The sequence below is a fragment of the Narcine bancroftii genome, chromosome 8 (assembly GCF_036971445.1).
Source record: "Narcine bancroftii isolate sNarBan1 chromosome 8, sNarBan1.hap1, whole genome shotgun sequence".
In the NCBI taxonomy this organism is placed as follows: domain Eukaryota; kingdom Metazoa; phylum Chordata; class Chondrichthyes; order Torpediniformes; family Narcinidae; genus Narcine; species Narcine bancroftii.
In genome coordinates this window covers 163,753,620-163,778,377 of record NC_091476.1, presented here as the reverse complement: position 1 = coordinate 163,778,377, position 24,758 = coordinate 163,753,620, and the positions used below count along the sequence as shown (strand labels likewise).

At 41.9% G+C, this 24,758-nt stretch overlaps 1 protein-coding gene across 9 annotated transcripts in view; it reads right to left on the bottom strand.

Annotated features, from left to right (window-relative positions):
• Positions 1-5,339: 5,339 nt before the first annotated feature.
• The window catches only part of fhl3a (four and a half LIM domains 3a), a 225,585-nt gene continuing 206,166 nt past the window's right edge, over positions 5,340-24,758 (bottom strand). For all 9 annotated transcript variants that reach the window (XM_069895770.1, XM_069895765.1, XM_069895764.1 and 6 more), the window contains 4 exons: positions 21,193-21,367; positions 17,801-17,970; positions 14,173-14,359; positions 5,340-8,877 (listed from right to left, as the gene is read on the bottom strand). In XM_069895770.1, coding sequence (XP_069751871.1) covers positions 8,726-8,877; positions 14,173-14,359; positions 17,801-17,970; positions 21,193-21,367 — 684 coding nt within the window. In that variant the 3' untranslated portion in view covers positions 5,340-8,725. The remainder of the gene's footprint in view (positions 8,878-14,172; positions 14,360-17,800; positions 17,971-21,192; positions 21,368-24,758) is intronic.

The window sequence follows — 24,758 nt, the reverse complement described above, 5'->3', positions numbered from 1 at the left end:
AGATGGGCTGGGTGATAAGAGTCTGGTGCAGGATAGGATGTGGTTACACCAGATCCTGGCATAGTTCTAGATTCCGTAAATGGTTTTGGCAGATATCCTTTCACTAATGTATCCATTCTCTTGCTTACCAAAGTGAAGCTTACATGCAATTCCAAAGTTTCAGCATCCCAAAGATTAACTGACCATAATACTTCCTAAATGAGTTTCGATCACCAAGAACAGGAAAGCACATTCAAAATAATTCTCCCATTAATGCAGTTCTGGTCCTTTTCTATGTTTTCTAAATCCAGAAAATCTCCCACTTCAGCTGCCCACATTTCACATACCAATTCCCCAATAAACTGTTTTACTGTATTTATGCTTTGTTGATGGTAATGAATTAATAAGAGAGCTGCGAGTGTGTGGGAAAGCCATTTGACTTTTGTAAATAGCCTTTTTCTTTCCTGAGGATTCAATGGGTGGATGGGAGTTAGATAATTAATTCTACTAAGATTTTGGATGTGGCTATTTAAGCATATTTTCATTTTTAATATAATAATTGTCAAAGTGCTCACTTATTGTCAATCACTCAATTCAGCCGTGTTCCAGAACTTCATTGATGTGGTTTCCTTTCCAGTTCTGACCTTTAGCCTGTGATTTGCTGTTCACTTAAGTTACTGGGCAATAAACCATAATCCTATTGAATGTAGAAATGGAAAAGTTCAGCCGCTCTGTCTGAAATATCAAAACTATATAATTACTAGCATGTGAGGCCACTGTCCTCTGGGTAACACATATATTACTGTCGTGTGCTCTGGCATTTGTTTCCAGTTTCTGCTGGGTAAAGATTTGATTTATAGATGTACTATATCAATTGGGTCTGTCTCCCAGAATGAGAAGAATGCCCAATTGCATTGGGCTGAGCCAATTAAACCAGGAAAATCCTGACTGGAGCACTGGTTAATTCTCTGCTCAGTAATTGAAGCATGATGGTGGTCTCCAAGATTATAAGAGAACAAAACTCAGCTAGCATTCTGCCTCCTGAATATCATTCCATGGCCCCTTCTCAAAGGGTTGTGTCTCTGGGATAGTAGTTGCTCCACTGTAACCTACACAACAGTCATTGCGTGGGCTCATACAAGAATAGCCTGAGGTATTGGAGAATGTTTGGAACAACAAAATTCTTCCCACCTATAAATCAGCTCTCTCAAGAGAGAAAACCAGAAGATTAAGGCAAAAAAAAAAGGAGTTGCATGAGTAGAATAAAGTAAACTTCTGCTCAGATTTAATTCCCTGATACTTGAATGAACTTTGCCATGCTTATTTCACAGCAATTGATTCAGGCTATATTTAATTTCTGGGCCTCTTCAGTATTAACTGTAGCCTTTGTTTCAACCTTTTCCTTGATGGGACTATGACAATAATCCATTATTATTAGATGCCAATGCCGGACACCATTACCTACCTATGAAGTAGTTTGACTCAGCACCAAGTAATGATTCTTATTAAAGCAGGTTATTGTTGATAGTCATTGGGTTTGATGGGGTGAATGGCTTCTCCATGCAGTAAGTGCCCCATGGTTCTTTCATTGGGTTACAACTTTGTTAGGTCAGGGAAAGTGGACTTTTCTGGTGGCTCCCAAGCAAGTTGGGTGAATTACAACCAATGGTTTTAGTCTTGTTATCCACTTCTTACCTGACTGGATTTTGTACTAACAGAGTGAAATTGCTAGCCATCTCAGTCACAAGGTGTGACTAAGTCCATTGCGTTATTCTAGGATGAGATTTGGAGAACTCAATACAGGTAGTTACTTCTGTGCTCTCACTTTCTGCAGCTTTTGCTAGTGTCAAATGCCTTTCTTTTGTCTTTAACTTGACATAACTTCTTTATTTAGAGACTTTTGGATCAGAAGCAGAATTTATTGTCACGAACGAGTCATAAAGTTTGTTGCTTTGTGGCAGCATCAAAGTGCAAACATTCACTTAAACCACCTTACAACAATAAATAGAAATAGTCCTCGAAAATTCAAAGGCCCTGTCTTTGGTTATTCATTCAGGAATCTGAGGGCAGCAAGGAAGAAGCCATCCTTGTGCTGCTGAGTGCTTGTCTTTAGACTCCCGTACCCTTTTCCCGATGGTAGCAGAGTGAAGAGGGCATGGTCTAGACCGGTGGTTCCCAACCTTTTTCTTTCCACTCACATCCCACTTTAAGTATTCCCTGTGCCATAGGTGCTCTGTGATTAGTAAGCAATTACTTAAAGTGGGATGTGGGTGGAAAGAAAAAGGTTGGGAACCACTGGTCTAGATGGTGGGGGTCCTTAACAATAGAGGTTGCTTTCTTAAGACACTGCCTCTTGTAGATGTCCTTGATGGAGTTAATTCTAGGCCAAATTATCAACCCTCTAGAGTTCTTTCTTGTCCTGAGAATCAGCACCTCCATATCAGACAGTGATGCAACCAGCTAAAATGCTCCCCATAAAACACCAGTAGAAGTTTTCGAGGTCTTCAGTGACATCCAGAATCTGAAAATCTGGAGGGACTCAACAGGTCAGAAAGAATTGGTAAAGGGTCCCGATCCCATACCTCGACTTATCAATTCTCTCCATGGATGCTGGTTCTACTTGTTTGTGCAAAAATCATTGGTTTATCAATAGAGCACATGCCATGTATTTGATTGATAGCTGAAAACTGGGTGCAACTTCTACTGAGTATTTATCTCAGTAGGGTTCTCAACCTTTTTTAATCCCACTCACATATCACTTTAAGTAATCCCTATGTCATCAGTGCTCTGTGATTGCTTAAGATTATATATGAGTAGGAAGGGAAGGATGAGAATCACTGCTCTAGGCCCAATTGTTACTGAAATATTTTGCTTGAGAAAAATTGTCATTGGCCCATTTCCTTTGGAGCTATGAAACCCTGCACATAACGAGTTAATCAGGTACAATTAAAACAGTGGTTTTCAAACTTTTTCTTTTCACCCACATACCACCTTAAGCAATCCCTGACTAATCACAGAGCACCAATGGCATAGGGAATACTTAAAGTGGTATGTAAGTGGAAAGAAAAGGGTTGGGAACCACTGATTTACATGAAGCAGGTGAGAATTTTGTATCTTTTGAAACTTTATGCACATCAGATAAACATATTTTTTTCACTTCCCTTTGTTGATCCATTCAACACAATTTGCCCTTGAATTAGTAAATCCCAAGAGTCAAGGACATCGTTGGAAGCAAGGGAAGAAATTGCAAGGGCCCTGGTGGATTTAAATTTTTTTTAAATTTAAATTTAGACATACAGCATGGTACCAGGTCCTTTTGGCCTATGCCACCCAATTGACCTATACTCCTGGTACGTTTTGAATGGTGGAAGGAAACCAAGGCCCCTGGGAGACATGGGAAGAATGCACAAACTCCTAACAGACAGCGCAGGATTTGAACCCTGGTCCCGATCACCGGCGCTGAAAGGGGTTGCGCTATCTGCTACACCAACTGTGCCACCCTATATTAGAATCTTCCTTAGCCAGTGGTGAGGGACCAGAAGACTGGAGGCTGACTAATGTTGGGCCTTTATTTAAGAAGAGCTGGAAGGACAAGCCAGGGAACTACAGACCACCAGTTGTGGGAAAGTTACTGGAGGGTTTCTGTGGGACAGGATCTATCTGCATTTGAATTTGTAATGTATCAGCAACTGAAGAAATCCAGTATTTCTTATTACGGCAAATTTGTGGTCTAGAGCAATGCCAGCAACTGGCACATCAGTGTGACTTTTTCCTGTGAATTTATGAATGTTATTTATATGAAACGATAATATTTTTTTAAACCAGTGCCTGTATGTCCACAATTGTAAATTATTTGAACGTAGGTGGAAAGTAATTCACTCTCTCCAGGGCCTGTAAGCTTGCTGTCTCAGAGGTTGAGGTGGTAGGTGAGTGGTGGCCTTGAGAGGGGAGGTGTGGAAACATCAATATCATAAACCAACACACTTAGCAATGTCTCGACAGGGAGTCTTAAGTGCACTCACCTACCTCCACCATCACTTCAGCCTCCAGACTTGGACCCTAGCCTGTTGACAGACCCCAAGATTCAGATAGGTATCCCAGCTCTTCAGTGGTAACTCCTGAGAACAGACTGGCTAACAGGAGATCATCTCAGGTGAACAAATATCACAAACTGGAGTGGTTAAGTCAAGTTTCTGCTGATATGAGAGACATTCATGTTAAGAACATTAAGAGCACCTTGTCATAATGGTTTTCACATGGCGAATTGATGAGCCTATGTTGGTCAAGAACAGGGAGATAAACAATTGTCTACATGGACTTTAGCAAGACGAGTCAAGATCCCTCAGTATATGAGTCCAGCTTAGATCAGGTGAGATCCAAAGTGAGAATGCCACTTAATTCAAAATGGCCTTGGGGGAAGGAGACAGCTGGTTGAGAAGGGTTGTTTATTTTTTGATTGGAGGCCTGTAACAAATGGTGTGTCACAGAGCTGGGTTCTCTGTCATTTGTATTAATTATATGGATGGGAGTGCTGTTGGTATTCCATGTGATATCAAAATTGGTGGTGTGGTGGATAGTGAAGAAAGTTCCTAAGGCTATAACATGGTCTGGATTAGCTGAGTAAGTGGGCAAAAGAATGGCAGATGGGGCAAAAGAATGGCAGATGGGACTTCATTCAGATATATGCAAAGTGGCGCATTTTGAGAATTTAAAAGCGAGCTGACAGAAACAGTGAATGGCTGAGCCTTGGAGAATGCCGTGGTACAGGGAGACCTCATGGCAAAAGTGCTTAATTCCCTGAAATTGGTGTCACAGGTGTTCATGGTGGAGAGGAAGATGAACGGCAGGATTCCCTCCTTTTGTCAAGGTATTGAGTACAAGGATGGTGATGTTATGTTCAAGACATTGGTGAGTCTGAACTGAGAATATTATGCACAATTATGGATGCGATTAGGTCAAAACAACATCCTGTGAGTGGACACATCAACTCATTGTTCTGCACTGATTGATATACCAAGGCACGCTAAATTCAACCCTGTGCAGCAAAAAAACAGAACTTTCCATCCACTCTCTAAAGATACAGCAATTAAAATCAGGGTGTGCAGGTCACCAGAATTGGAAAAGACCAGAGAATGGTACTGCTGAAGATATAGAAACAATCTCATCCTGACTCTGAACGTCATTGTGCACTTTGCAGAAGGTAACAAGGATCAAGGACTATTTTCCTTCTACCGAGACTGATTGGCATGAAGCTAAAGTACAAGGGAAGATAATTTCACTCTGCTTTTTAGAGTGCCTGTTCTCATCTAATTAGGGGAGATTATACAAAGCAGTCAAGTGAAACCAGAGCCAACTAAAAGTTCAGGTTAATTTCTTTATTATTGTGCAAGCATTTTATGAAAAAAAAACATAAATGAAAAAGTCCGACAGAACAACTAAACTAAGCAGACATTGTATGCTCCCATGCATATGTTAAACAATACACAAATACTCTGACTTACCAGCATCAAAGCTTTTACAATAGTGTTACATGAATTTTGTTTAAGTGATTAATTAAAAAAAAAATCAACATGCATAACATTCTGCTAAATATGTAAACTCTCTTGTGAGGGGTGGGACTGGCTCACCATTCCCAATAGCATTTTGGTTACAAATCACACGATCAAAACAGGAAAACAGTTTTTAAAAAGCAACCAAAAACAAGAAAATCAATGCACACACCAACATCTAGCAATTTTACACACTTTTAGTTGGAACATGGAGGGAATTTCCATAAGCAGTTTAATTGGAACGTGTGAACCATCCATCATTGTTGGTGGATATTTTACTTTACTTTTAGTTTTCCTACATGTGAAATTTTAGGCAAATATCATGGCTTTTGGGGCACAGGGAGGAGATATAGTTTTGTCAAGAATTGTTATGTTTCAGGGAACTACCTTTATATCTTTTGGGATTCTGGAAAGATTCTGATAGAAAGGAGCACATCATGCCCATGCTATCCACATGCAAATAGCTAAATAGTTTAAAGATTCCTTGGCACACTTTGAGGTGACTCCTCAATACAGGAATGTGGCCAAATTAAACCAGTGCTCATCTGATGAATCACAATCAAGTCCGAATATAGTCCTTATAGGCAATGATGCCCAGTATTTAGATGTGATTACATGGGTGAGTGCAGGAGTTCTGTGGCCAACCTAAATATGCTGAAGAATAGCCCAGAGATCAAGACTGGATCTGTGCATATTTGTGTATGCACTTCAGTTGTATTTAGTGAAAGTATAGGATTATCATTATTCCATGTTGTACGTGATAGTTTGGAGTCATTTTGCTATTCAGCCACCCACCTTTGATAATGTGACAGAGCACTTACTTTCGAAACCATTTTATACTTACCATCAGAACCATTGCTGCCAGATCTACTTGAACCAACTCTTCTATCCCATACTCTTACCTCTAGTAGTTGGTTCATATCACTACAGCGAAGAGAACAGGCCTACATTCCAAACTGAAAATTCACTGGATTGATGTGCTAACCTCAGAATTCAAAGCTAAAGCCACAATACTGCTGGTGATCTGAGGTCCATCTAATTGTGTTTACATATTGCTTAGTACAGGTATTCACTCTGATACTGGTAACCACTGGGAAACATTGAGAAATCCTTGAACAGGAAACTTGCTTTGGTAAATACAAAAAGACATGTCTATCTGGATTTAGGGAAATCAAATTAAAATTCTCCAAATCAGAGATTTAAAATTGTATCATCTACAATCCATCTTCTGTAAGCAAGGATTCAAACTTAGACTCACCAGGAATATTTGTATTTCCAATTCTTTAATCCACCTACTTCGAAGCAGTTGAAAAGTAACTTAATCAGTAACTTTGTACAATGGATTTCAACCAAGACACAATAGCTTATTCTGTACAACCTGTGAAGTATTAGACCTCTCAGTTTTGATGAGGAGACCATTTAATATGGCTGCAGATCAAAGTTCTGCTTTTAGACAAGTTTTGAAATTATTGACAAAACGCGGTTAAACCGTGATTAACATTTGCACATCTCCACTTCCAGTTACATTACTGTTCCAGCGATTTACAAAAACATGTCAAATTATCAAGGGTATAAAACATAATGAGATTGACTGAACACTATGTCTTTTGTCAAATCAAATATTATTGTTACCCTTCTCTCTGACAGCTGGGAAAAACTGCCAATTTCAATATTGGGTGAACTTCAACATTCCAATCGCAGCTTGTGGCACTAATTTTAAATCTGTTTGAAGCAATTGCAGCCATGCATTCCTAATCCAATTGAAAGCACTGAGCCATAACACAACACTTAGTGAAAGGATGAAGGACACTGTTAGGTCAGATGCAACTTCGTTAAATACCAACAGGACTGGACCAGACTGAGGTTTATGTTTCAAATTTATCAAAATATTGGACACAAAGTAAGCACAAGTGGTGTTCAATGGGTAAAGGGGAAATCAGTTGAGTACATACATACATCAAATGGATTTGAGAAGAGATCCTGCAAGCAACAGTGGAGTGATGTGTTCATTGATCCTAAAAGCTGAAAAATTGTGCAATCAAATCTGTTATGGGACTCTAAGTGGTGTATTTTGCTATGTTAACAAGGACTTCAATTAACCATTGTCGTATTGGTAAAAGAATTGATGTGGATTCCAGATAATCAGCTGTGCAAAATTCCTTAATTAATGATCAATCAGCAGGTAAAAATCAAATAAAATTACACCCTCCCTGTTAAAATTGTGTCGTGGGATCAAGGAGAAATGTTGAGGTCAGCAATTTTAAATAACTGGAAATGATATCTTATTGAGGAACAGAAAAGTCTTCATTCAGATGTACTTCTTGGAATAACTATTCTTCACTTGCGGAATCCTGGCCAAGAGGGAGGAGGAGTTTGGTGTGGTGGCTTGAGGTGGTGTTGGTAATTAATTGTTGGCCATTTAGTGGGGGTGGGGTGGGGAACGTTGGATGTCATGGAGTGTGGGATAGGGAAAGTTGGATGGGTTGGGGGGTTTATGGAAAAATCACTGGCAGTGCATCTTTATCTTTAACTGATAGCTGCACCCAGGTACTTCCAAGGCCAATTGATAGCTTTTGACCAATAGCAAGAACCTGGCAGTGTCTCTGGTTCTCTGATCTTGTCGTTGTAATATCTTAACGTGATCGTGGTTGAGATGAGCATGGTCTTCAGTGGTGAATAGTTCAGTATAATCTCAGCTTGAGAGGGCATGTAACATGGATGGTATGAGGTTGGTTACCTTTCATACATAGAACGGAGCATGTTTTATGAAGGGCACCTTATTTAGCATCATTCTGTGTCCTCTGCGAGTTGAATCTTTGGTTTTTTCACGTACTTTTTAATCATTCGCAGTTACTCATATTAAATGTGTTGTGTAAGAAAGCAAAAGTTTAATTCTGCAGAATAAGTACCAGAAAATACCCATTTCAACATCCTATTGATGCGAAGAGGGGGGAAAAAAACCTAGCTGCAAATTCTCTAATTGAGTTGCCTAGCCTCTCTGATTTTAGAGTGACTCTAAGGGGAGAGGAGGCTTTTTTTCATTGCTAATCAAAATCTAACCTGCCACAGGGAAAGTATGCAAAGGAAAGACCTTCTCCAGGATGTTAAAACCATGCTTTAAATAGACCGATGCTTGATCGGTGCAACTTAAAACGTACAAAAATATAAGAAGAATGGAAGTGGAGTTAACGATCAATTCATAAGTCACTGTTACATTCACGGCAAAGAATGTCATCCTTCTCAGGAAAAAATCCTTTTCCAACCAGCGAAGCTGCGCATCGTGAGCAGGAGAAGCAGCTCTGGTGCCACTGGCGATCTTCAAAGGAAATGTATTTGCCGCCTCCAAAACCTTTAAAGACAGACAGTCGTTTTAGAAATAATTTATCAGTAGTGGCAAGGCTCAAGCAAACTATAATGGTGCTCTGTAAATTTGGCCTGGGGGAAGGTATGGCCTGTCCATGAGTAGTGATCACTGACTCCTGTACTGCCGGTTGGTCATCCATCCCAACAATTTGAACATGTCCGGCCTTCTACAAGAAGTAATTCAGACTGTATCTGCAATAGCAATGGGAGCAATTGCAAAAGTGTTTGTAAACTATTTTCTCATTTTAGTGACGTTCCTCAAAAATGTCACTGAAGGTAAATCATGGGATAACTAAGCTCACGGGTATGGATGGGTTTCTCCATTTTGACAAAATCATCCTTAACTTTTCTGCTTTTTTTAAATACAATTATTCTAACTTTAAAGAGCAATCATCACTGCTCAGAAAACGTTGTGCTTCAAACCTGGAGACGCTCGGCTAACTCTGTAATTCAGAGAGGGTTACAGGGCTCCAATCACCTTGGACTGAGCCACAGCCAGGATTCAGACTCGTGGCTTGAGACACGTCAAGTTCAGAAGCTGCACACCGACTCGAATCGGAGCCAGATGCTTAGAAGTTCCTGGACAGGCAGATCACAAATCTGAATGCATGCAAACTCAACCATGAGTAAGTTATTGAGGTTGTTTCCTTTTCCTCCCATCTCCCTTGTCTCTGCATCTGTCCCATCAACTTATCCCAAATTTTCTCTTTTGGGGGGTGGGGGGGGGGAAACAATATTGTGAGGGATGGATTCCTGAAAAGTGCCCATTTATTATTGCAAGCCTAACCAATAAGTCCAAGCAGTGGTTTAGTCTGAGGAGCTAGGGGCCAGAGGATTATCGAGGCCCAGTCCAATCTTCAAACATGTCCACAGTTGAAATAGAATCAATGGCCAATTTTTCTCCACTATTATTATTATCAGCAAGCATTTGCTTTCCCTTTCGATGCCTCTCCATTCAACCATCTAAACAACGTCCATACACCAAGCTTGTCCACTCCTGGTTTATAGATTTCACTTGAACCCTAACTCTTGTATTTGGCTAATCTGGGTATTTTTTGTTATTTTTATTTCCTCTACCTAAGCTTTTCAGTTGAAGGAAGGAGGGAAAATGGCCATCTTGTAAAATTCAATCAATTAAAGTCAGTGGAGTTATCAAATATTTTCAAAGGATGGAGATTAATTCTCATTATCCCAGCCCACTCTGAAATACAGCTGTGCATTACACACCATGAGAAAGGGAGCACTTGTAGTCAAATTGGCAGCATTTTATTTAATTAAAAATGGCCTGTCTATATCAGCAATAATTCATGAATCTCATTTAACCACCAAAAAGTGGTTAAACCCACTATGAAAGCTTTATATAAGGTCCCAAATATCTCATGTGTACACGATCAATGGATTGGTTAATCAAAAAGTCACAAATTATAAGAGATTATTTACATGGGTTTCAATTAATGGATCAAAAGTATTTATCAACATTCACTGCCCATTGCTGATCCAAATGTCACTGTCATAATGTTAATTTAAGACCTACACACATTATCACAAACTATTTGATTGCAGAGAGGTTTAGTTTTTATTTTTAACTTTAGTTTGGTACAGTGCTGGGATATTTCTCCTGTTTCTGATATTCCTGAGAACATGGCAGAATGTGTCTGGAAATGGTGTTCACAGCAGGAAGAGAAAATTTGGTCACAGCTGGGAGCCACTCCTTCCCAGATACCAAAACAGATAGCTTTGTAGGAAAAGCAAAAAAAATTTAATGCAACAATTTTAAATCCAACCTGTCAATAGTTACACGGCACCTGCATCCAGAACACCCACGTCCAAGGCACCTGCGTCCAGGACACCCGATTTAAGAGACAATTGGATAAGTTTTGCATTTGTAGATGCATTTCAGCTTCCCCACAGTTTGTTTTCCATCACACTGGGGTTCTCCAGGACCACCCCCCCCTATTCTGCTGACATGTAAATGCAGGGATTTTGATCTTAGAATGTCCAAAATACTTAACAGCTAATGAAATATCTTTGAACTTTTATCACCATTGTAATTGAAGTTTTATGGTGTAGCAAGCTCCTACACATGTAATAATGATCAGCTAATCTGTTGATTTAAAAATGCAAATTGGCCAAGACTTGGATAAACTTCCTCCTTGTCCTATTCGTACCATGGGATCGTTTACATCATTTCAAGTTAGTGTATCATTTACAAGTCAACATTTTCTACAATCGCAAACTCATTTAGCAGTGAACTGGGATGTCAGCCTTGATTTTAGTAATTAAGTCTGGGAATCAGAATGCAGGTCCGAGGCTACCGTCATCACCAAGGAGTGGTGTTCATTTACAGGAAGATGATTCTACTTGTTTGTCCCCATTCCAGAGATGAATTCTGACTTTAATTTACAATACTAGCTCTGAGCCACAGCTCAAAAAGTGATCACAAAATTAAATGTCATGTGTGGTTGAACTACACGAGTTCTGTAATAGCATCCAATGGAATGCAAGTCTCCTTGGACTTGTGGTTCAAAGGAGCAGAAGGAAGTTTGTTTGTCCAGAATTTAATGGTACCCAGAGAAAATCTCCTGCTGTCATACCTGGAAAAAGCAAATGTCACATTGTCACAATGGAGGGTTTTCTGTGGGTGTGCTTATAGAACATTAAAGCACAGCCATTTGGCCCATGATGTTGTGCTGACTGATAGAATCCTACTCAACAAACTATAACCTTCCCCAAACTTGCACCCATAACCTTCTATTTTTCCTGCATCCATGGCCTGTCTGTCATTTCAAAGACCCTATTGTACCAGCCTCCACCACAACCATGGCAATGCTTTCCATGCGCCCTCTTCTCTGTGCAAAAAAAACCCCTGATTTCTCCCTTAAATTTTCTTTTGCTCACCTTGAATTGATGTCATCTGGTGTTTGCTATTCTCGTCCCAGGAAAAAAAGGTGCTGGCTGCCAACCTATCTATCCCTCTGGTCTTGTATTGGAATGGAACAAGTTGATCCATTTCCAAATACCAACACACTATTATTCTGTGCAGAGAATAGGAACCTGGTCTTCACTCAAACTTTGGATGATGCCAGAATATGTGTCACAGATTTACAAGCCTTGAACAGAGCCTTTGGCCCAACTTGTCAATGCCTACCAGGCTGGAGTTCTGGGTGACTCCTATTTGCCTGGATTTGGTTCATATCCTTCAAACTCTTCCTATCCACAATAATAGTCTTAGTCATATAGCACAGAATGGCTCATAATGTTTTTCCATTACATTCTGCAGAACTGAGATACATCTAAGCATTGATGTATAAAGTTTAGACTATAAATTAGGGATTTCTTACTACCCAAACTGATATACTTGGAACTCTGTAGAAATACTGCATGTGTGCAGGTAAAACTGCCCCATTACCACCCCCCCCTCCCTTCTTTGCTGATGAGTCCTCCCTCCTTCATCTGCCTAGTACCTCCTGCTTGTGGGACTGTACTCGTCCCCCTCCACCATTTTGTTCAAGCACTGGCCCACATTTTGTCCATACCTTGATGAACGGGCTCATCAAGTTCTGTATCTTTATCTTTGCTACATAAAGTACACTGTTTGACCTGCTGAGTTTCTCCAGCATTATGTTTTTGTGTCATCAACTGATGTGCAAAAAGACTTGGGAGACTTTCCAAGGTACTACAAAATTTGAATAAAAGGTAGATTTTTTAATCAAACTCTTGAACATCTCTCTTTATTGGAAATTCTGTTCAACAACTTTCCTGCAAAGTACCAAAGTTGTTTTAACGACTTAGAAAATGATTGGTTAACTGTGTTCATCAAGTCTATAAAGGGCAGTTTAAAATGAACATTTTTACAGGATACCTTAAAGGTTCAAAATGTTGGTTATATATTTTACATTCTATGAATGATGTGAGAGCTGCTGAGTTCCTCCAGCACTTTTGTGTTTCACAATCACAGCATCTACAGACGTTTGTGTTTCACTTGCTTTTACAAAGCACTCTTCCCAAGTTTAATAAATCCCAAAGCAGTGGCTTGCCAATCAAGTGCTTTGACAGTGCAATTTGACTGTGGCAATGGAAGAAGTGGAGTCAGTCAACTTGCACTTAATATTCTTTGATGATAAATTCTTTGATATCTGCCTAAATTAGAGCAGTTAGGACCTTGGTTCCGGATCACGTGTAAACAACAGTACCTACAGGGGGTGGCCATCTCTTAATCTACATAAAAATCTCTCAAGATTCTCCTTTGCCTATCTGTCAAAGCTATCTTGTGTCCTTTTTTTTTTGCTTTCCTGATTTCCCTCTTATGTATCCTCCCGCATTCTTCATACTCTCAGGGGATTCATCTAATCCCAGATGTTTATACCTGACATACTCCCTCCTTTTTTTCCTGATCAGAACCTTAATATCTCTTGGCAACCAGGGTTTCCTGATCCTGTCAGTCTTGGTCTTCACTCTAACAAGAGCATGTTGGCCCGAAACTCTAACGATCTCACGTTTAAAAGCTTTCAACTTGCCATCTGTTACTTTACCTGCTAACAGCCTCTGCCAATCTATCTTTGCAAGTTCCTGCACAATGTCATCAAAATTGACCTTGCCCCAATTTAGGACTTCAACTTATGGACCATCCAATCTTTTTCCACAGCTGCTTATAGAGCAGCTAATAGAGAGCAAAATAATAGAGTAATGGTCACTGGTCCCACAGGGTTCTCCCGCTTGATCTGCCCATTTCCAAACAGTGTTGCCCTTCTTAAGTGGGGCTGTCAATATATTGCTAGAGAAAACCTTCCCGCACAGCCTTAATAAATTCCTTCCTTAGCCTTTAGCGCCAGAGCAGTCCCACATAACTAGAAAGTCTGCGAATGCTGGGAAACAAACATGCTGGAGAAACTCAGCAGTTCACACTGCATCCATAGGAAGTAATGGGCAACCAAAGTTTTGGGCCTGGGGCCTTCGTCAAAATTACCTGAAAACATTGGTTACCATTTTTTTCTATGGTTGCTGCATGACCCGCCGAGTTCTCCTGCACGTTTGTGTATTTCCGTCTCTCAGAATTATTCACAAGTAGGAATTTATGGACTAGTCCTATCTTTCTCCTTAACCGTTTTAAAACTACAAGCATCTTATAATTAACTTAACTCTAAAGAGTGGAAATTAAATTGATTTAAAAATGTAGCTAAGCACCAAGATATTTAAAAGAGGTTCGATCACCATATTCTGAGTTTCAGTTTGATTGGCAGCTAGACACTGTTAATGGAGGTTGAAATTTGCAGTTGTTTACCTGTGATGGGTTTGGCACAAGCTGCACATTTCTTGGCATACAGGTTCCCATAGCACTTGAGGCAGTACGGAGATTCCTCCCGAGAGGTGAAGTGCTGGCCTGCCAGCTGAGTCTTGCATCCACTGCAGACAAAGCATTCCTTGTGATAAGGTTCATCGTGGTAAGTAACACCTCCTTTGGTCAGGGCCTGCAGGATGTTCAGAAGAGGAGATTAGAATGATCCCTGTACAAAATTAATTCTTTACTGTTTTTGCAGTCTTTAAAGGTTCACAGGAGCTACAACAGGCATTGCAAAAGGACATTTAGCTGGTGGTAATCAGAAAATGCAAAGTGGATAAGCTGTGGCACTCCGATTATAGTATTGACACAAGTGCTTTTAAAATGGGATAATCTAAAGGATCAACATTTGCAGAATATCAATGGCATGTTGAGCTCAGCAAACTGACAGGAAAACGATGCTGGAAAAAACTTTCCTTACGTTGAGTAGAATGCTAATTTTCAGCTGAAAAATAATTCCTGAGGCAATTCAACAAGTCATACAGCACCGATTGTGAGAAATGGTGCCTGCTCCTGTCCCGAAATGACTCATAGCAATTAAAGAGAATACCTTGATCCATAAAGCCACTTTCATTCTGTCCACCAGTGGACAAAAATACCTGGCCACAGAAGTTTATAGCATAGTTTTAAAAGTATTAAGGAAATTTTTCCCAAGTGTCTGGAACTCACTCCCCAAAAGGATAGTGGAGGAAGAAGTTCTCATCATATTTACAAAGTACCTGGTTGAGTGCTTAAACCTGGATTAGTTTACAAGGCCACAGAGCCTGAGATGGACAATAAAATTCATCTTAGTTGTTCTCTTTCACCTAAAATGAGGAGAATGAACCTAGCATAAAGATCAATGCCATGCTTTAAAGATTTAATCATGCCACTGTTAAGAGTGAGATCTTAATTTGTGTCATTTTGTATTCAGTGTCACGATCAAGTCACGAAATACATTGTTTTGCAGCAGTATCACAGTGGAAACCAACTTATAAAAATAAATAAAAATAGTGCACGAAAAGTCAAAGGAAGGCAGTGTTCTTTGGTTTATTGAGCATTGAGGAATCTGATGGCAGCGGGGAAGAAACTGTCTTGTACCTTTTTCCCCAGGGTACCAGAGCAAAGAGGGCATGGCCTGGGTGGTGGGAGCTCTTGAGGACAGGGGCTACTTTCTTAAGACACCGCCTTGTGTAGATGTCCTCAATGGAGTAAAGTCTGGTGCCTGTGATGTCACAAGCCGAGTTCACAACCTCCTGGGGGAATTTTCTTGTCCTGAGTGTTGGCAACTCCATACCAGGCTGTGATGGAACCAGCCTGAATGCTCTCCAGGGTACACCTGTAGAAGTTTTCAAGAGTCTTCAGTGATATACTAAATTTCTTCAAATCTCACAAAGTATAGATGCTGGCATTGTGATTGCATTGATATGGAAGCTCCAGGACAGATCCTCGGAGATGTTGATGCCCAGGAATTGAAATTCTAGACCTTCTCCACTACTGAGCCCTTGGTGAGGACTAGTTTGTGTTCTCCTGACTTCCTCCTGAAATCCATAATCATCTCCTTGGTTTTGCTAACATTGAGTGCAAGGTTGTTGGTGGGACACCACTCAACAAGCTCATCTACCTCCCTCCTGTAGGCTTCCTCATTGGTGTTTGTGATTCTGCCAACAACCATGGTGTCAATGGCAAATTTGGAGATAGCATTGGAACTGTGCCTGGTTACACGGTTGTGGGTAGAGCAGTGGGCTAAGCACACATCCTTGAGATGTGCCTGTGTTGATAGTCATTGAAGAAGAGGCATTGTTTCACAATGACTGTAGTTTTCCGATGAGGAAGTCAAGGATCCGGGAGGTGGGGGTGCAGAAGCCCATGGTTTGGAACATCTTAACCAGCACTGAGGGAAGGGCATAATGGTATTGAAGGCTGAGCTGAAGTCTATGAAGAGCAATCATACCTTTGAATTGCTGTTCTCGAGCTGAGTGGAGAGCCAGTGATATCGCATCTGCTGTGGAGTGATTGTGACAATAGGTGAATTATAGTGGGTCCAGTTCTTTGCCTAGGTCATGCGTTAATTCTGGCCATGACCAACCTCTCAAAGCATTTCATCACAGTAGATATTAGTGCCACTGGGCGATAGTCGTTGAGGCAGCTCACCCGCTCCCCTTGGGCACCAGGATGATTGATACAGGTGGGAACCTTTAACTTCAGCAATGAGTGATTGAAAATGTCCATAAACACTCTGGCGAGTTAGTTGCCACAGATTTTCAGTACCTTCCCAGGTACGCGGTCAGGGTCTGACACCTTGCGAGGGTTCATCCTCTTGAATGATGTTCTGATGTCAGCCTCAGAGACAGATATCACAGGGTCCTCAAGCCTTTGCAGGAATTCTCGTAGGCCCTGTTGGGTTCTCCTTCTCAAAGCGGGCATCAGAGGTGTTCAGCTCATCGGGTATCGCAGCCATCTATAATGTTCGCCCTCACTTTGTAGACTGTAATGGCGGGTGTGTATCTGTCTCGAATTTCCTCCAGAATTGCCACTTTGTTGCAGAGATGGCCTTCTGCAGGTCATACCTGGACTTCTTGTGGAGATCTGGATCCCTGGCCTTAAACACTCTTGATCTTGCCCTCAGCAGGTCACAAATCCTCTCATTCATCCAAGGCTTCAAGTTGGGGAACATTCAGTATGTGAGTGTGGGAAATGACTTGTCCACACTTTCTATCCATCTATGTCTGCTATCTCAACTAGAATCTTCTCTATAACATCTTGTAAATATGGCAGAAAAAAATGGAGGCGCTGCTGTCATGGCAGCACTGCCATTGGTGTGGACCCGGGAGAGAGGAAAGGCAGATACAGTGCCACTTTGAAGGATTAAATTGTATGGTCTTAATGCCAGAGACTCTGCACAAGTGTAAAAGAGCCTGTTAAAGGAGTCAACGGTGCTCTTAAGCTAAAATCCTGCAATCACGGGTCGGTGCCCGAGATGGCAGTGATTGTGCTTGGCAGCGGGTACGAGGTGTTGCAGAATCCGGGGAGCAACGGACCGGCGCAGGGCACCAGAACACTCTCTGCCGAGAAGGGAAAGAAAGAATGGTGATCACGGCAGGGGACCAGCGAGGGGCTCAATGGAACCAGGAATTGGAACCAAGATTTGAAAAAAGTGCTAAGGGCAAGAAGGGTTCCTGAAGGGCTTCAGGCACTGAAGGCTTCCTGATCATTTCAGAGGTTTGGATCTGGAGCACAGGTTGCCGATGGATCAAACAGGCTGCAGAGAATGTGGGAGCAGTGGCAGTGAATCTACAGACACCCAGTGGCTCTGAAGGGGGCCTCTTTTGCTTCTCTTTCACTTGTACTATAAGGGTCGCTGGGGCAACACTAACGGTGACCCTTTAGGGCAGGCAGAAGGCAAAGTTGTGTAATATTTCTTTTGTGTGATATTTCATGACACAATAAGTAGTGGCCGATCTGATTAATAATCTCAAAGCTTAAAACCAATCATGTTGCAGCAACACAGCTGTTGTTCCTCTCACACAGCACAGGAATGAATGTGCCCACCTTTGCAGAGAGTATTCTTAAATCGAGGTTCTGTCATTACCTTCTTGCAGCGGAAGCAGCGCGGAGCGAAGTGGTTCTCATAGCAAGGCACACAGTAAATCTCATTCTTATCAGGTACAAATGCTTTTGATCCTATTGGTTGCTCACATGTGTGACAAATAAAACAGCCTTCATGCCAGGTGTTGCCATTGTATTCAAGCTTACGGGTACCTGATAGAGACAATCATTAAAAAAACCTTATTAATAACACATTCCAATATTGGATTAACTAAAACATTTTCCACAAAAAATGGAAAGGACGCAGCCTATGCCCGTGGTCCAAACTCTATTCCTTCACCCTCGACTACTTAAACCAGAGGTCATCAAAAGTACCGCTGTCTCTGTCCAAACGTTTCTCCCCCATTCACCAGCATGCCGGCTTTCGCTGATTACTGACAAAACAATGCCTCATTTAAAAATTCTTGTTCTTTCTCTCCTCCACCTGTCTCCCTCAGCCAGTTTTAACCTTTCTCAAACCGGAATCGAACCTCTGTACCTCGTGGCTGCACCCTCAGCTGGCCGAGGCCACAAGCCCTGGATCTCCCACCAATAACCGCTTGGCCCTCATCAAGGCTTTCTTGGCCCTTTTGGGCACAGTTTTGATCACCTCCCGAGCCCCACCTCATTGCTGGGCATCCGTGAAATGGCTTGCACTGTGTAAGTAGGGAAACACTGTCAGGATTAAGCAGGGAGCAAAAAAAACAACCAGATTCTGTGTAAAAGGTTGCAGGACAAAGAGCAATGGCACCTCCCAGTCGGCACTGAAGGCCTATTACTCCATAATTTACTCCTAACTGACGCTCAGTAAGTCTCCTCTTTGGATTCAAAGCTTTGGGAAATTTGTTGATGCCCAATCTCTTGCTGACTTTTCATGAGGTGGAGCCCAATGTGTTTCCCCAGAATTGTAAACTAGGAAATACAAAAAATTCTGGGGGATTGTTGAAACCTGCACTGCAATAAAGAGCTACAAGACCCTATAAATTCCAGTCGTGAGGTCCCACTGGATAAATCAGCCAGCACCGTCAACATTTTAGAAATCACCTTTCTTCATTCCATCATTAATGTACAGGTACACAATCCTTTATCTGGAAACCTAAAATCCAGAAAGCTCCAAAAACCGGCAAGTGGGGAGAGAGATAACAGCACGAGTCGGGCGGGGGAGATCAGCAGCGCGAGTTGGGCAGGCGAGAGACAAGCAGCGCGATTGGAAGGGGGTGGGGGTGGATATACGGCAGCACAATTCGGGTGGGCTTAAATCCGGCTTTCCAAAATCCGGAAAAATCTGAAATTCGGTACACACTGTCCCGCAAGGGTTCCTGATAAAGGATTGTGTTCCTGCGCTGCATTGCACTTACCACTTCTAGTGCAGAAAAACAAACAGCAGTTTCAAGAGCAGAAAATTAAATTCCAGAAATTGGAATTTGCAATTATAAGATGACTGATTGCCCATTACCGTAACATGCTGGAGTCAGTCAGATTTTTACAGCATGAAAACAGCCCTACTTGCCCATGTTGTCCACATTCATCCTTCTCAACCTTTTCGATCCATGTAGCTCTTTGATGGTCTTTTAAATGTTACAATTGTACACTCCTCTACCGCGACCTCTGGCAGCTCATTCCACATACCTACTACCCTCTGCAAGGAAAAGGTGCTCCTCACGTCACTTTTATATTATTCTCCTCTCAACTAAAAACCTATGGCATCTAGTTTCAGATTGTCTCTAAAGGTTGTCATTGCTGAAGGGTGATAGTGCGGACTATCACTACCTACACAAATGTTCTTCATGGCGTGTGCCTTAAACAGCCTCTAAACATCAAGTCCAACTCCTGGCCTTGACGCGAGCCAGGCAGAACTGTTCTCACTGACAGGAGAAGGGCAAAGGCAGGTGCCTTGAAACCAGTTTTTCCGCGTAGATGGGGCGCGTTAACCCGAGATGGTAACTCATATAGGAGAGGGAAAACTCCAGTTTCAAATCTCTACTTTTTGTGGCTACACCCGCTCATGGGAAAAACTTTGGTCCTGTCATTAGTATGGAAGGGGGGGGGGGGGTGGTTTGCACCGCATGGGCAACAGACTGATCTCCACATCCACTCTGCCCTGCCTTGTACTCTGGAGAGGCCACTCCATCTTCAGTGACTACCAGAGGCACCGTACTCACGGTCGACTATGACTGACCGAGGCCACAAAGTTTCAGACTGTTCACCTATCTATGCCCCTGATAATTTATGTTAAACTTTTATGGGGGGTTCCTCCTCCACCTCCAAAGCTCCAGGGAGAAAATTCCCTGCTATCCAGCCTCTTCTTGCATAGCATTTTTAATTACGTGTTTTATCCATGGGGTGGCACAGTTAGCATAGCGGTTAGTGCAACGCTATTACAGCGCCAGCGACCCAGGTTCAATTCCTTACTGCTAACTGTAAGGAGTGTGTATGCTCTCCCCATAGATTTCCTCCTGGTGCTCCAGTTTCCTCCTATACTTCAAAGACGTACAGGGTTGGTAAGTTCATTAGTCAGATGGGTGCAGTTGTGCTGCGCGGTCTCATGGGCTACATAGGCCTGCAACGTGCTGTACCTCTAACTTAAACTTCAACTTCAAATTTACATTGTCACACAGATTGATGGAAGGAAAATAGTCCTGACAGGCGACTCTATCAGAAACTGGGAAACGCAATACTAAAGTGACATTAAGGATGTTTGGCGTACCTTCCTCACCTCTCAACAACACCATCAAAAGCAGGCATCGCAGTGTGGTACAGGAGATGCTCGGCTCAAGATCGGGCTAAGCGAGGCAATGAAGGCAGCTCAGAACACGCTAGACTTCCCTCCACTCACCTCCATGGATTCCACCTACATCCCCTGCCGCTTAGGAAAGGCGCAGCCTCCCGGCGGGGAGAAGGCGAAGAGGGTGAAAGCGCGCACCAACAGGCTTAAGGACAGTTTCTTCCCCGCTGCCATTCGGGTCCTGAGTGAATCCCATAACTGTGCTCTTATGCTTCCCTTGCTTGGTGCTCTTTGATCTTTCCTTTCTCTGAAATCTTATGCTTGTTTTATGGCTGAGTGTATATTAAATGTAGGCATACAGCACAGCAACAGGGTCTTTAGGCTCACGAGCCTGTGCCACCCTATTAACGCATGACCCAGGTATTTATTGAAGGGTGGGAGGAAACCCACGCAGACATGGTACAAACTCCTTACAGACTGCACTGGATTAGAACTCCAGTCGCTAGCGCTGTAACTGTGTTGCGTTAACCACTATGTTAACCGTGCTGCCCTCTCCACTAACTCTGTTACCCTCTATGCTAACTGTGCCGGCTTGTTAGAGTGTAGGCTTGCAGAAGAACCCTTCTCACTGTGCTGGGTATTGTATGACAAATAAACAAACTGAAGCATACCAGGCATGACGACCTTGTCACAAGCAATACATTTTGAGGAGAATTCACTGCAGTAGCAATCATTACATAACAGCTCCTCTTCTTGGCACGTAAAGGGCTCATCTGCCAGAGATCTGTCACACCGATAACACCTGAAGCAATGCTCATGGTAATGGTGGTCCTCGTAGAAAAGTTCCTGCCCAAATGATTTCAAAGGTTAAAGTTAATATTCAATCTGAAGATAAATAACAATAATAATCCTAAAAATTCCTGTGAAGAAAGAGTTTGCTTTTAAAAAATGCCTTTTATGCCCTTATCTTACCTCTAAAAGCTCCCAGGCCAATGAATCACTCTACAGTAAGGTTACTGTTGATTGGTAGCCAAATACAGCAGCAAATCAGTGGGCTAAATGCCACAAATAATAATGAAATGACTGAGAACTTAATCAGTTTCTGGATGTTGGTGGAGCAATCAATCTTAATTAACAATGATCAGTTTAAGGGGTGGTCTGTGTAATAATCGCCAGGCGATAAAAACATTCAACAAAATACTAGGCTCTCAACAGCAAACATGCATCATAATGACAAATGCATTTCTCTCCAAAACCACTGTCTCTGAGCTTTCCAGACTTCTTTAGAATGACAACTTGGTTCTGCCTGGCAGCTTCGGTGTGACATTTGATTGCATGCATCGTACCTCCCTCACTTCAAACAACACGCCAAAAACTCTGGTATGAAATCTATACATTCACTGTGACACCCTCTCGCTTCACTCACTAATCTAATCATCTCCACATTACATATTTAGTGAGCAATTTTTCAGTGTGATGTGAGCATTTCTGGCAAGCCTGGTATTTACTAATTCATTACTTACAGAATCATTAGTTCCAGGCTTTTTATGAATCAGTGTGAATTGAGATATCCTTTGTGTCTCTTAGTTTGACCAATAGCAATGGCATTGCCGGAATAGCATTGTATGGAGATTGGTGTTATGTGAACTAATAGTACTCAAGACCAAGGTGATGTGAGTAACTTTGTGTGTGAGTGTGTGTGTGTGGTGTGTGTGTGGTGTGTGTGGTGTGTGTGTGTATGTGTATATTCACCAATCAGGCATTATGAAGTAGACCATTACCAAGCTAATCATGGGTGTCCGTCAGCATCTGCCTGTCTGTGTGGAAAAATGCATAAGTTTTAAACTTCCACATTTCCCTGCAGTCCTTTGATCTGTTTGGCCATCCCCAAAGTTATAAAATCAGGAAGATATGGTCAGAGTTTTAAGCACAGAAACAGGCTATTCCACTCCCTCCCCCGATCTACACTTGTCCCATTTACTTGCATTTGGCCCAGAGCCTTCTATGCCTTAGAGATTATTCTTAAATCTGTGAGACTATCTGCCACCACCATCTATCTCTCCAGATAGTGCATTCTAGACTCCAACTAGTGGGTGGAAAAAATAATTCCTCCTTAGGTTCCCGTAAAACATCCCAACCATCATCTTATGCCTTCTTGTCTTGGGAAGAGGATTCTTACTCCCTATCTCTTTGTACAGGACCATCACATTCCCCACCTTCAGTCTCCTACCTAGGGCATAATCCTAATTTATTGCCTCTGCACCCTCTCCAAACACATGATATGGTAGAGAATGCAGTACAAGGTCAGGAACAACATTAGGAAACAAGGGAATAGAATTTGTTTTGGAGCCCGATCTTCTAAAATTGACATGGCCTTGTGGTGCATTTTATAGAGTGGAGGCTGATGGTTGCTGGCTTCATGCAATAAGAAGGTGCAGATGGAACAGATAATGGCCACAGTCATGCGAGTGGGAACTATGCATTCTCTGGCCTTCTCTTACTGCACAGATGAACTGAGAAAAAGTAAACTTCTGTGAGAAAGAGAATCTTCGAAGTATTAAATTTTCCTTTGAATACTCCAGCGATGTTATCTGGCAGCGTCCCAGTATAAGAAATGAAAAACTCTGGAGTGAGCCAGGCAAATCATTCATACTCCCACAATCCTTGGAAGGAACAAAGGATATCTGGGGTAAAGCAATCGTAACGGAACATTTGAAGAAGAGAACTAGACGTATGAACAGGTGCAGCTTATGCGAGCACCAAACTCGTCGTTCATTGGTAAAATTGAGCAATGTGGAGTTGTTTCATTCATCTTTTGACATGTATCCTTTTGGCGCCAAACTCTATCAAACCAGAATCAAGGTATAAAAATGAACCCTGTGGTCTGGTCATGGTCTCACAGAATGCAAGTTCCGGGGAAGTTAATAAACATTGTTTATTGCAGCAAAACTCTAATATGCAGATTGGGTTCATAATTATTGTCAGGCCGAACTAACTTAGAATTCAAGGAAATCATTTAATTTTTGAGGAAATACAATAAAAGCAATGTATAACCTACCTATTCTGGAAAGTAATGAGTTTACTGTCTGAAGACGCATCACGCAGGGTGAATACACTGCCTTAAAACTTCCTGAGGAAAAGCTCTAATACTAAAGTGAGATAGTCAGGAAACAAGCCTGCTTTGGGAAAGGGAATCAATGTAAACCAATTCCTTGTAGTCCAAGTTTTTGAGGAGTTTAATGTTCTTGAGAAAGTGAATGACGGGCATGCTGAAAGAAGGGGAAGGTATAGGCTCAAATGAGAGGGAGCAAATCACAAAAGTCTGCGGGCACTGTGAATGACATAAAAATACATTGCTGGAGAAACTCAGCAGGTCAAATGTGTGTGTGTGTGTGTGTGTGTGTGTGTGTGTGTGTGTGTGTGTGTGTGTGTGTGTGTGTGTGTGTGTGTGTGTGTGTGTGTGTGTGTGTATTCACCAATCAGGCATTATGAAGTAGACCATTACCAAGCTAATCAAGCAAAGATAAAGATACATAACCCACATTTTGGGCTTCATTAAGGCATCAACAAAATGTAGGCACATGCCTGAACAAAATGGTAGGGAGAGGTTGAGAAACAGTGTACTCCCCCGCCCCTCAAATGAGAGAGTTTGGGCAGAGCAAAATAGAGTCATTTTCCTGCAAACTATCACTGCTTATTGTACCTCTTGCATTGGAACACCACGACTAAAGGGAGCAGTGGAAAGTTGGTATGGGATTGAGATGCTTATGGATTTGGACAACATGCAGTTGGAGTCAGGATGCACGAAGGAAAAGTCCTGTTCCTTCTTTACTCTGCAGGAAGGCAGTTGTAAACATTGGCTTTAATTAGTGGCCCCAAATAGTTTGAACTATGACTGCCTGGAATTAGTCCCTTCCCTGGCTGTTACAAAGAGGATGGGGGGTGGGGGTGAGATGTGGGTGATTTTGCTCTCCCTTTACTGTTGGATTTCTTATCTCTCTCTGGGACCATGGAGGATAGTGGAAAACATGGAAATGGATTTTCCCTCAAATTCCTTCTCTTTTCTCTTCACTGTATCAGATTCCAAGATTTCTGGTAGAACACTGACGTCAAGGATCATTTTGTAAAGAAACTGCCACTGTACAGCACATGGGTAAAGGGGGCAGGTGTTTGAAGATAAGAAAGCCCATCTGCCAGTGGACAGATTTTGATGTTGTAAAACTATGTTAAATGGGAG